Genomic DNA, 11,339 nt, shown 5'->3' on the forward strand with positions numbered 1-11,339 from the left:
TTTTTTCTTTTTTGTCCACAGTATTTACTCGATAATTGCGCCCAACACGCTGCGACCGAACTCACAATATCATGTTGCTGTGAGTGTACATAAATCCATAGAACCGGTGAAAGTAAAATTGGGCATAATTGGTTCCAGTTATACCGATTTCAAATTCACAGAAGTGCGGCCATACTCAACGCAGTTAGTGCAATTCGAGGTATGTATTTACATTTAACAACTTTATAGTGTCTCCAACAAATTTCTACTCTAAAAAAAACCTCCAGATACCCGCTCTGAAGCGCGATCGCTACAACCTAACCGCTGAAGGTATCAATGGTGCCATATTCACCAATGAAACACAACTCAACTTCGACACAAAACAATTCACCGTGTTGGTGCAAACCGACAAAGCCATCTATCGACCCGGCGATTTAGTGCATTATCGCGTTGTATTGCTGGACGCCAATCTGAAGCCGGCACGAAATTTCGGTCGCGTACACTTAACGATACGTGATGCTGGCGATAATATCATAAAAAGCTATCGGGATATACGCCTAACCAATGCTGTCTATAGCAATGAGCTACAATTGTCCGACTATCCAAAAATGGGCGAATGGTCGGTGAATGTAGAGGTAATGGAGGAGTCGCACAAAAGCACCTTCGAGGTGGTGGAATACATTTTGCCTAAATTTGTAGTGGATATAGACACAGTAAAGCGTGCGATCTACAAAGATGGAAAAATACGTGCAACTGTTAAGGCGAAGTGAGTAATCTTATTGGAGGATTGAGTTTACAGTATTGATAAATATTTATGTGATTCTCGCTTCTTCTTTTTAGCTACGCATATGGCGAACCCATCAAAGGCGAAGCTACACTCTCTATTTATCCCACATTCTTCGGTTCGCTGCAGCCGTTCGTGAACGATTTGATTACAAGAAAAGTGGTGCCCATTGATGGGAGTGCCTTTTTCGAATTCGATATACGCGATGAGCTTAAGTTGAAAGAGGATTACGAGCGCGAATATTTATTGGACGCATTGGTGGAGGAGAAATCGACTGGTTCGGTGCAGAATTTCTCCACTGTAGTAACGGTGCATTTAGATGCCTATCGCGTTGAGACTGTACGTATACCCAGCTATTATATACCAGGTGTGCCATTCGAGGTGACGGTAAGTAAAGCCACTAACTAGCCTTCACAAAAGCTACCTATATTAACTATTATTATTCAAGGCAAAAATCATGCGTAACGACGGTGCTCAATTAAAGGATTTCCCACCCGAGGCGACCGCTTATCTGACCAATGTCTATGGCAGCAGCGAAATGTACAATAAGACCGCGTATGTTATAAACACAAATGGTGAATTCAAAATGAAATTTACCGTACCGGAAGGTGATAAGGATGAATATCATTCAGTTATCGTAAGTACTTAGAAGAAGGTGAAGACAATATGAAATTATTTAGAAGTCGTTAGTCCATAAAAGCTTTTATACTATTTTGGTGGCAAAAAATTCTTGGTGATGCAACACTGATAAAGGGTTGCTGTTTTAGTAGTAGCAGGAATTAACCCGAGCTCCCGTCAGTTGTTGCCATCTTCACCATCCTACTTGCAGAGCCTTGGGCCTTAGAACTGTACTGCGTCGATAGGCGCTGACAACAAGGCTTCGAGTATTAGGGTCGTCGAGTTCGATTGGCTTGCAAATAATGGTTGGTGTCGTGTCGTCCCTGTCATCACGATGCGTTTGTGTTTGTCACCTCGGGATTTTGGCGCAAAAAATCAGCTGTTGGGGCATTTGCACCAGCACGACGTTAGTTGAGGCAGGGTACACCGTATCTCACTCGGTGTTGTGCAATCCGTTATAGCGGCTCAGGCTTAGAGAATGAAGTAACTGCCTACAGCTTAACGTCGTCCTTCGTGCCGGGGAGATGCTCGTTCACGCGCCTGATCGGCGCCTCGTTACGAGGCCGAACGTTGTTGAGATGGTTACCATAGTGGCATCCCTAGAGGAATTGCTTCAAAATCAAAGTTTTGTGCTCTTTCCCCGCCAACTTCTGGTCTTCCTCGTTGATAAGATCACCCAAAGGCATGAGGTAAAATCCTGTAGCCGTCGCACAGCTGCGTTCTGCAAAGTTTTTAGGCGGCTCGAATGGGTATCATACGTTCACACTGGCGCCAAATCGTTTGTCAAGTCAGAGAGCTAACAACATTTGCCGTCGGGAGGAGTTAGACGAATACAGGTTTTGAGAAGCGGATGCCAAGTCGCCATAATACATAAAAAAAATCATCTTCCTCTTTCAAGCAGAACTCAAAAATCCGCGATGCACCTAACTCATACAGGAAGCTAAACTTTATTTTAATCATCTACAAATCACGGACTACCTGGCAGGTGATTTTGCTGCAAACTTCCCTCATTCGAGATCTACATATTGTTGGCAAGCTCAGCATCATTTCCAGCGGCCTGTCAGCAGTCGTTTGATAGTTCGGAACCGAGTGTGGATAAATATGATTTCAATCGGCTGCCGAATACAGACTTGAGTTTTGCCAAAGTTGCGTGCGCCTCTCGCGGCATCTGAAGCTATGCGCCAGAGATGGGCGGTGATTTAACTCCAGTTGGGTGAGAGTCTATGAAGGTGGTAATAGACTCTATGGATTTCATTTAACGCTTGTTGGTAATTCGCGAGTTCCTACATATGTGCCTGGGAGGTGGTACTGCTTCAAGCAAATTAACCAGAATTGGGGAGCCTTGAGACTTCACTGTGCACATGGTGTTCAGGCGTCATAAGAAGGCATTCCATGGCTCTTCGGAGTGCAGTGTTTCGACATGTCTGTAGCTGCGTTCTACTAGTCCCTAGTGATCAATATAGCGCTACCAGTACAGTTCTCTCGCGAATGTGGTTACAGTTAATGCCGCGAGTTATATGTTTGTTAACGGCCTTATGTGCTGTGGTGGTACTATGCACTTTATGGCTTCCGCTAACGCTTCGCTGGTGTCAAATGACACCTCCTCTCAGGCATATATGTTCACTGAGGTGAATCTAGTTATAGCGCTATGAGGCTCTATTCTGAGAACAGATTTTCCCGGTTTAAGTAGTGGGATCACGCTTCTATACTTCCTCATGTCAGGAATGATGAGAGTGATCAAGGGCAAGTTGTGGACCTTAGTAACGTATTCTACTCGCGCCGGGCCCAAGTGTTTTGGCGTCAATATGCATAGTCTGTCAAATCCAATGGCGTAAGAAGCGTTCGCCTCACGAAAGTCACCTGAATTTCATCGCTGGTGAGAGTGAAAGGCGCATTGTTATTTTTTTTGGTAGTTTGTGCAGCCTCCTGATCACTCGACGTTTGGCCTTACCTACCAAGGGATTCATTGTAATGCGCCGGCTAAAATTTGTAGCTCGCGCATCGCTCCGTGTCCGACCAAACGTGATCGACGAAAGAAACGGAACGGAATCGATCTGGGCTCAGGATGGGCTGAATCGAGCTACTACAGCAGTAACTACCTTGCGGATTTGACCAAGGCTAATCTCGGATCCCCTGATTTCACGTCGAATTTGTACCTTTCGGCAAAATGATGTGTTCGTTGTAATTTTGGTTTGAACTGATTGTCAATGTGCGTATAATTTGTTGTGGTAATGTTTGTTTTTGTTCTGTCAACACAACCTTGTATAAATTCGCCTTGGAACCGACGTTCGCCAACGTGTACGTTTGTGGGTGTGGAAAGGGCGGCGAAGGTGCTCTCTGTAATTTCTGCAAAGCTTTCCTAATCAGCTTTGTTGAAGTTTATATACGCACCGTGGTCCGCGGGAGCAAAGTCGGTGGGTCTATTGTAGCTATGAACTAACATTGTTGTTGTAGCAGCATACAAGTTCCCCAAAGAGTTTTTGGGGAGTGTGTCTTTAGTTACAATCCTTGGCCAAATATAAATCTGGGTCGTTTCGGTAACGTAGACCCGACTGTCGTGGGAACGATGAAATTATGGAGAAATTATGAACTAACATTCCCTGCTGTCGATGTATTCTTCACAGCAAATATGTGATATTAACAGTGTAGTGTAAGATGAAAGGTAATCCTCAATCCTCGTATCGCTCGTGATACTTACGGGCCGCATCATAACCAGGAAAGCTCATCAAAGTGAAGTTGCTGTGGAACTTCGATCTTAGATCACAGCTATCAAACATAAAGACGGTCATATCCTCGATCTTGCGCTGAATTCCGTTACAGTTAAACTGTCAATTTTGTATGCCATAGGAGGTAGGTCGATATTCGATGGGTTAAAGATATGTGGGGTACTACCCTAATTATTTCAACCTTATGTATTGCAGCCTAGTGGTAATGGCTGAAAGCCGCCTCAGCAGTAGGGCAGCATGATAGTCTCAAGTCCACTACCACGATTGCTTCGTAAACCAGAACATTGCCGAAAGTGGTAGCAGTCAAAGCAGGAGTTGCACTTGACTGATGTCACGGTTCGATATTATATGTAGAGACATATGGAGCAGGTTGTGTTAGGGATCAAAGACTGCTGGGTAACCTTAAAACTGGAGTTAGAGGAGGAGGAAGGTAGAGGAGAAAAAGAGAGCGGATAAGGGGAAGAAAAGACGGGGAGGGCAAGAAAGGCAGAGGAGGGCTAGAAAGGTTGCGTTGTTGCCCAGGTGAGCTCTATGGAACCCAGGGGACACTTGCGTTGCGCGAGTGGAAAGCCGTGAAGCCGAAGGTTTCCATATGGTGTGAGTAACAAGAGAACAATCGCCTTATGGTCCACTCCTAATGTGACCAAAAGCCAGAACAGGTTCTTAGGTGGTTCCATCCATTACAAGAGTTGCACCAAACCGAACTGGCGTTCGGTTGGAGCCGTATCCGGCATACGCAGTTTAAGTATCGATGATAATTTTTGGAGAAATCGGATATTTAAAAAATATTATTAACGTTTACATGAGATTGCAAGAAATCTACGAAGAAACAAAAATCCAAAGGACTTCTCTTATATAATCCTGTTCCATTAAATCGACTTTTCAATTTTATGCTACCTAAACCTGATAAAGAAATTTTCAAAATTTACTAACTTCTCGTTTTTCAGGTAAACTATATTGGCATTATTACGGATGTGGCCAAAATACCGCGTAAACATTTACACAGTAAAAACTACATTACAGCAAAAATATTAAATGATAAGTATATAAGTAATGGAAATATAAAAAAATCAAAGTCAAAATGTTAATGTAACTTCTTATTAAGCTTATTTCGAGCATAGTCTTTGACTTTGCACTTAATGCGGTTAACAAAAGAGAAAGAAACTTCTCCACTAAGCATAATTTTCTCTTCGTTTATTTATTTTTATTTTTTTTCGGTACACTTAATGCAGGCCAATGATAAATCAGGAGGTTGCTGTGGCAGTACGCTCCAACGAACCAATGAAATACTTTATTTATCAAATAGTAGGGCGTGGCGATATTATTACAACACATGCTGTTCAAGTAAGAGTTGATTTTATGCAAAATTTATTACAACAAATTATAAATTTACAAATAAACTATCACCAGGTGGAAAACAGCAACTATCACACTTTTAAATTGCTGGCGACATTTGCAATGATGCCGCGCGCAAAACTGCTACTCTATATGGTAGTGAATGGCGAGTTTGTCTACGATGAGCAGGTCATCGAATTCGAGCATACATTAATAAATAATGTGAGTAAGGATTTGAGGGGGAAATAGAAATTAATTTATGCTAGTAAAATATGCTCTAAATTCTCTCAAACTCTTTGATTTACTATTTTCGATTTTATTTTTTGCAGATATAAGTTGAGGCGCCACTCAAGGCACCGCCAGGTCAGGATATCGACATAACAATTACGACCAAGCCATACTCGTATGTGGGGCTCATGTTGGTAGATCAAAACGCTGCAAACATACGAAAAGGTATGACCCAAAAATACCATATTTCATTTCATTGTAAATACATATACCCATTTCAGGAAACGATCTCAGCTATGAGGGACTAATGGACGCTTTGAAAACTTACGAGCTGCGTGATATTAATACGCAACTCGGTTCACCCGGTAAAGAATCTGGAGTTATAACAATGTCGAATGCAGATTTTATAATAGAAAAGGGTAACTTATATTTTCCAACTTAAAATTTCTCAAAATTTTTGTAATAATTCTATCCTTCTTAATTTTCAGAACCTGAAACTACACCCAATTTGCTGCGCGACTATGACGATGACGAAAACAAATTGACAACCATACGTAAAACAGATATAGTCCAGCGCATCACTTCGAGGTGAACACACTGGCGCCGGGTAAAGGGCGTTACGCTTTCTCGTACACACCTAAACCTTATTGGCATAATCCACGCATTCATTTAATGCATGAACCAGCTGATACTTGGCTCTTCCTGAACATTTCGGCCGGTAATGAGGGGCGTACTACACTACATCGTCGCATACCCAGCTCAATGACTTCATGGGTGCTGTCCGCTTTTTCTTTAGATCCAATAACTGGTTTGGGTTTGACAAAACCAACGAAAACATTGCAGTCTTACAAGGAGTTTTACATTAGCACTGAAGTGCCATATTCGATTAGAAAAGGTAAGGTGGATGGAAAAGTTATTTAGATAATAAGTATGTACTTACATAAATAAATAAGTATTCCAAAAATGTGTTGAAGAAAAGGTGATAATTAAGATGTATCAATGGAATGTGTGTGTGCCTCACATCAATGTTTATAGAGTTCGACTGTAACAACGATGTTGCACAACATTTGTAAAAGTAAAATGTTTCCAGAAACTTGTTTATGTATGTAAGCAGCCTAGCCTCTTTATGGGGAAGGTGAACCTCCGCCTAGACACTTTAGAGCCATGTCTATGATCTCAAGGACGACACCTAGGACTTGACCGGACGCTGTACACACAGGCAATCAACGGCATTTGCCGAGAACAACTCACCGCCCTCAGCAACTCTCGCCTCTTGAAGTCGTAGAGTTCAATCATCGCCATTACAGAGGTAGAGCTTCAGGCTACCTCAAGTTAAACTGCAACTTATCCGAATTCGAGCCCGATGCACCCAAAATTTATGCGCTGTACGTGGACATTTTCCGACCCTATCGAAATATTACGTTTCATACTTCTATCATTACTGGAGCTTCAGTCAAGCTTGACAGCAATAAATGAAAGATTAGATAGATCTAGGCAGGGCTTAGTGTACACTACAATGTGTAAAAAAAAATGTTTTAGAACAGATTTTTAAACTCTTAACTACGATCAATTTACTCTTAAAATCGTACTCACACTTTTGTATCCCCCAAACTATATTACAGGTGAAACTATCGCGCTGCCATTTGTGATTACTAATAATAAGGATAGTGATTTGGATGTTGAAGTGACCTTTTACAACACGGCACAAGAATTTGAATTTCCACCACTCGACAGCAAGGGCGATCCTACACCAAGTAAGTAACGAACATAAGTAACGTTCTTTGATAATTGCCATTACAAATCTAGATAACATACTTTTCTTCACCCCCCCACATTCATCTTAGAAATCGAATTGTACAGTCGTCGCACAGTACGCGTGCTGGCACAAACTGTAAAAACGGTATCCTTTATTGTGAAGCCCAAACGTGTCGGACCCATAAACATTAAGGCTGTGGCCAATTCGCAACTGACTGGTGATACAGTTGAAACCACACTGCTGGTCGAATATCCAGGCGCTACAGAGACAATCAATCATGGCTTTCTATTCGAGCTCAGTTCAAGTCCACAAACCAAAACGAATATATCCATCAATGTGCCACGCAATGCAATTGCTGGCTCAACAAAGATACAAGTGACAGCAGTGGGTGATGTAATAGGTAGCTTGTTGGGTAATATTGAGCATTTAATAGTTTTGCCAACGGGCTGTGGTGAACAGACAATGGTGCATTTTATGCCAAACTTATTGGTGCTGCGTTATCTGGAGGTGAGGGTAGTGAGACTCATTATATGCATAAAAATTATTAATTTCAATTACCATAGCGCCTACGCCAATTGACGCCCGCGACTGAGATGCGCATCAAGCGCAATTTGGAAGTTGGCTATCAACATTTGCTCTACTATCGTCATATGAATGGTGCTTTCAGCGCATTCGGTTTAGAGGAGAAGAGTGGTTCTACTTGGTTGACGGCTTATGTTGCGCGTGCGCTACGTCAAGCTACACCTTATATTTACATCGATGAGGCAATTGTGAGTAAGGCTTTGGAATATTTAGCCGGCACACAGAGTGTTGGTGGCGGTTTTGAAGAGCGAGGTGATGTTTTCGAGACGTTCAATGATGATGGCCTGAGTTTAACGGCGTTTGTGACATTGGCCTTTATGGAGAATGCGGTGAGTTGAAACATTTTTATTGCAAATCTGCAAAGAAGTTTGATCAACTGGCAGGAATTGGATTAAACTAAACAATAAAATTTAGTGTAATAAAAATAAAATAGGTCAAATGGAATTAAAAATAAATGTAAGGAATGAAATTTGTTTACATGCAGAAATACAATTAAGAAATTTTTCGAAATACATTTAAGAAATATTTTATATTCTATTATACTTACCTTCCCAATAGAAAGCCCATCCTGAGTATAAGAACGTCATCAACAAAGCCCTAGATTTCATAACACGCGGCTTGGACAGTTCGAGCGATTTGCATGCCACAGCTATTGGCACCTATGTGCTATCACGCGCCAATCACAACTCCAAAAGCGCCTTCCTGCAGCGACTCGATGCTATGGCGGTCAATGAAGGTTTGCGTAAAAACGAAAACTCTCAAAACAGCACCTCTTCTTATGCTCACTAAACATTTTCAGATGGTCAAAAGTGGTGGAATAAGACAGCGCCCACGGCCGAGGGACCCTCACCTTGGTACAATCGCACACGTTCGGTGAATATTGAGATATCCTCATATGCTGCACTCGCGCTGCTCGAAAACAATCTCATCGGCGATGCGTTGCCAGTACTCAAGTGGCTGGCTGATCAACGTAATAGCTTCGGTGGTTTTGTCTCATCGCAGGATACCGTAGTGGGCATACAAGCGTTGATGGCCTTCGCTGAACGCTTTTCAAGTCAAGCGAATAATGTGCAGGTGAACGTGCAATATGGACAGGGTGCAGAGACGATGCTGAATGTGAATGGACAGAATTCGCTGGCGCTGCAAAGTTATGAAGTGAGTTGGTATTAAATTTGAAGTTTAATATTTTTCTAGTTTAAAAGCAATTTTACACTTACATAGCTACCGAATACGTTGAAAAATCTTACCATATCTGCTACCGGTCGTGGCATGGCTTTTGCGCAACTCAGCTACAGTTACAACACAAATGTGACAAGCGCATGGCCGAGATTTGTGCTCGATCCTACGGTGAATCGCAACTCGCATTCGGATTACTTGCATTTATCGGCATGTGCTAGGTGTGTAACGGCATGTTGCCCCGATTTCAGTGAATTGTATTTAATATTTAATCGTATTGAATTTCTCTTCCATGAAATAGCTTCGTACCTGTGGAGGGTGATGCCAGTCGCTCGAATATGGCTGTTATGGAAATTTATTTGCCCAGCGGATTTGTTGTAGACACAGAAACACTGCCCACACTAGAATCTAGCGAAAGAATTAAGGTAGTAAATGGGAAAAATGTTAAACACTGAAATTGCATGTTTTCTTTTTACCTCTTCCTCAGCGTGTCGAGACGCAGCGTCGCAACACTGTGGTCATTATTTACTTCGACTATTTAGATAGGCGCGAAGTTTGTCCGACGCTACATGCTTATAAAACAGTGAAGGTCACCGGTCACCAACTGGTGCCAGTGGTCATGTACGACTACTACGATAATGGTAAGTCCAAGCGCAGCATATAAATAGCAATAAATGTGTAACTAAATTAATTTTAATAAAATAAATTCCTTCATTTATAGCACGTCGCGCGCGTCAATTCTATCGTGCACCCAAATCCGTGGTATGCGACATATGCGAGCATGCCAACTGCGGCACGCTTTGTGAAAAGGCTGAGAAGCGCGAATCACGACGGTTGGATGGTGGTGATAGCAGCATCGAAGGCAGATCAGGCGGGGCAAAAGCGCGCGTTTCAGCCTTTGTCATCGCTTTACTAGGCCTATCAATAGTGACCGCAACTTTTATGTATACGTTATAGATTTGCAAAGCATACATGTTTTGCAAACAAAAAATTTAAACAAAAAGCTTTAACCATTTTAAAGTAACCACTAGTGATACTAAACAGTTCAACGAACGTATGTCCCGATACATTAAATATTATTTACATTCGTTTATGTGCATACATATACATATTTGTCCTGTAACTATGCTGTTTTTTTTTTTTAATAACGCTAAACCATTGTATGCGGTGCTGAGCAAATTGCATGCATTTGTAAAAAAATATTGTATTTAACAGTAATAAACAAGCACTTATGTACATTTAGTCGTAATTTATTTTGACAAACTTGCTTGTATTGTATATATGTATGTGAATGCAAATGAAATCGGTTCATTATAACATTTAAAAAGTTGTATGTGCAACCGTAATATATGTATGTACGTATAATTAGAAATTGTTAACTAAATATGTACTTAGTAAGTTAAGCGCTAAATTACTATATATTGTAAAATAATTTATAAAACGCTCTTAATATGCTACCATATTTTTCCTACCCTCCTCCGTCCTAACGATGCACAAATAAACTTTCTAACAATACTAAACTTAATCAAATTTTAACTTGCATTTAATCGTTGCGACAGTCAGTGCATCATGTCGGACTCTGAGTAAGTAATTTATGTTTTACGTTTCGGCTTCTTACTCTCCATGAGGCTCATAATAGTTTTGCGTAACTCTTCTGTTTCACTCAACTCCAACTCGTAATTGCGTATTTGTTCATTTTTGTCCTGAATTTGCGCCTCCAATACTGAGATGACATCGTCACATTTCTTCTTCGCTTCCTTCTGCTCTTCGTAGAGTTTATGCATTTTAGTCAGCTCTCGCTCACGCTCTTCAATGATGCGTGACTTTTCTTTTATATCGAGCTCGAAAGCAGCAATCGACTTTTTCAACTTTTCTATGCGGGTGACCTATGGTAAGGAAGATAAAAATTAAGCACTTATAGAATATAGGGCGTAATGTAGTTACATTTTCCTTGGCGTTGGCTTGCATTTTTTCCAATTCCTTGGTTTTTGAAGTCAGTTCCTCTTTAAGTTCTCCATTTTCCTTTTGTAAAACTAGAAAATAATAAATGATAACAGAGCTTTAGTAATTTGGTTAAACCAAAGGACGTTGAGTTAAATTATGGTATTGATGATCTAAAGAAATGTTAGATTTTCAACCAATATTTTGGTTAGGT

General features: G+C 41.2%; 3 protein-coding genes across 3 annotated transcripts in view; 1 reads left to right on the top strand and 2 right to left on the bottom strand.

Annotated features, from left to right (window-relative positions):
- LOC118740647 (CD109 antigen) overlaps nucleotides 1-10,362 on the top strand; it is a 158,186-nt gene extending 147,824 nt beyond the window's left edge. The window contains 20 exon segments of the mRNA XM_036472259.1: nucleotides 22-199; nucleotides 267-745; nucleotides 820-1,150; nucleotides 1,212-1,400; nucleotides 5,055-5,149; nucleotides 5,340-5,451; nucleotides 5,518-5,664; nucleotides 5,772-5,895; nucleotides 5,952-6,089; nucleotides 6,159-6,236; nucleotides 6,239-6,565; nucleotides 7,293-7,424; nucleotides 7,515-7,933; nucleotides 7,990-8,337; nucleotides 8,567-8,744; nucleotides 8,808-9,163; nucleotides 9,230-9,405; nucleotides 9,486-9,609; nucleotides 9,672-9,825; nucleotides 9,906-10,362. Of these exon segments, the coding sequence (XP_036328152.1) occupies nucleotides 22-199; nucleotides 267-745; nucleotides 820-1,150; nucleotides 1,212-1,400; nucleotides 5,055-5,149; nucleotides 5,340-5,451; nucleotides 5,518-5,664; nucleotides 5,772-5,895; nucleotides 5,952-6,089; nucleotides 6,159-6,236; nucleotides 6,239-6,565; nucleotides 7,293-7,424; nucleotides 7,515-7,933; nucleotides 7,990-8,337; nucleotides 8,567-8,744; nucleotides 8,808-9,163; nucleotides 9,230-9,405; nucleotides 9,486-9,609; nucleotides 9,672-9,825; nucleotides 9,906-10,141 (4,321 nt within the window). The 3' untranslated portion in view covers nucleotides 10,142-10,362.
- LOC118740651 (golgin subfamily A member 6-like protein 22) overlaps nucleotides 1-11,339 on the bottom strand; it is a gene marked incomplete at its 5' end in the record, with an annotated part of 500,945 nt that overhangs the window by 96,784 nt on the left and 392,822 nt on the right.
- The window catches only part of LOC118740648, a 38,930-nt gene continuing 38,009 nt past the window's right edge, over nucleotides 10,419-11,339 (bottom strand). The window contains exons 7-8 of the mRNA XM_036472260.1: nucleotides 11,129-11,217; nucleotides 10,419-11,070 (exon numbers count right to left, since the gene is read on the bottom strand). Of these exons, the coding sequence (XP_036328153.1) occupies nucleotides 10,777-11,070; nucleotides 11,129-11,217 (383 nt within the window). The 3' untranslated portion in view covers nucleotides 10,419-10,776. The remainder of the gene's footprint in view (nucleotides 11,071-11,128; nucleotides 11,218-11,339) is intronic.

This window comes from Rhagoletis pomonella, unplaced genomic scaffold (assembly GCF_013731165.1).
Source record: "Rhagoletis pomonella isolate Grant_MI unplaced genomic scaffold, Rhpom_1.0 Rhpom_scaffold_00006, whole genome shotgun sequence".
Taxonomy (NCBI): Eukaryota; Metazoa; Arthropoda; class Insecta; order Diptera; family Tephritidae; genus Rhagoletis; species Rhagoletis pomonella.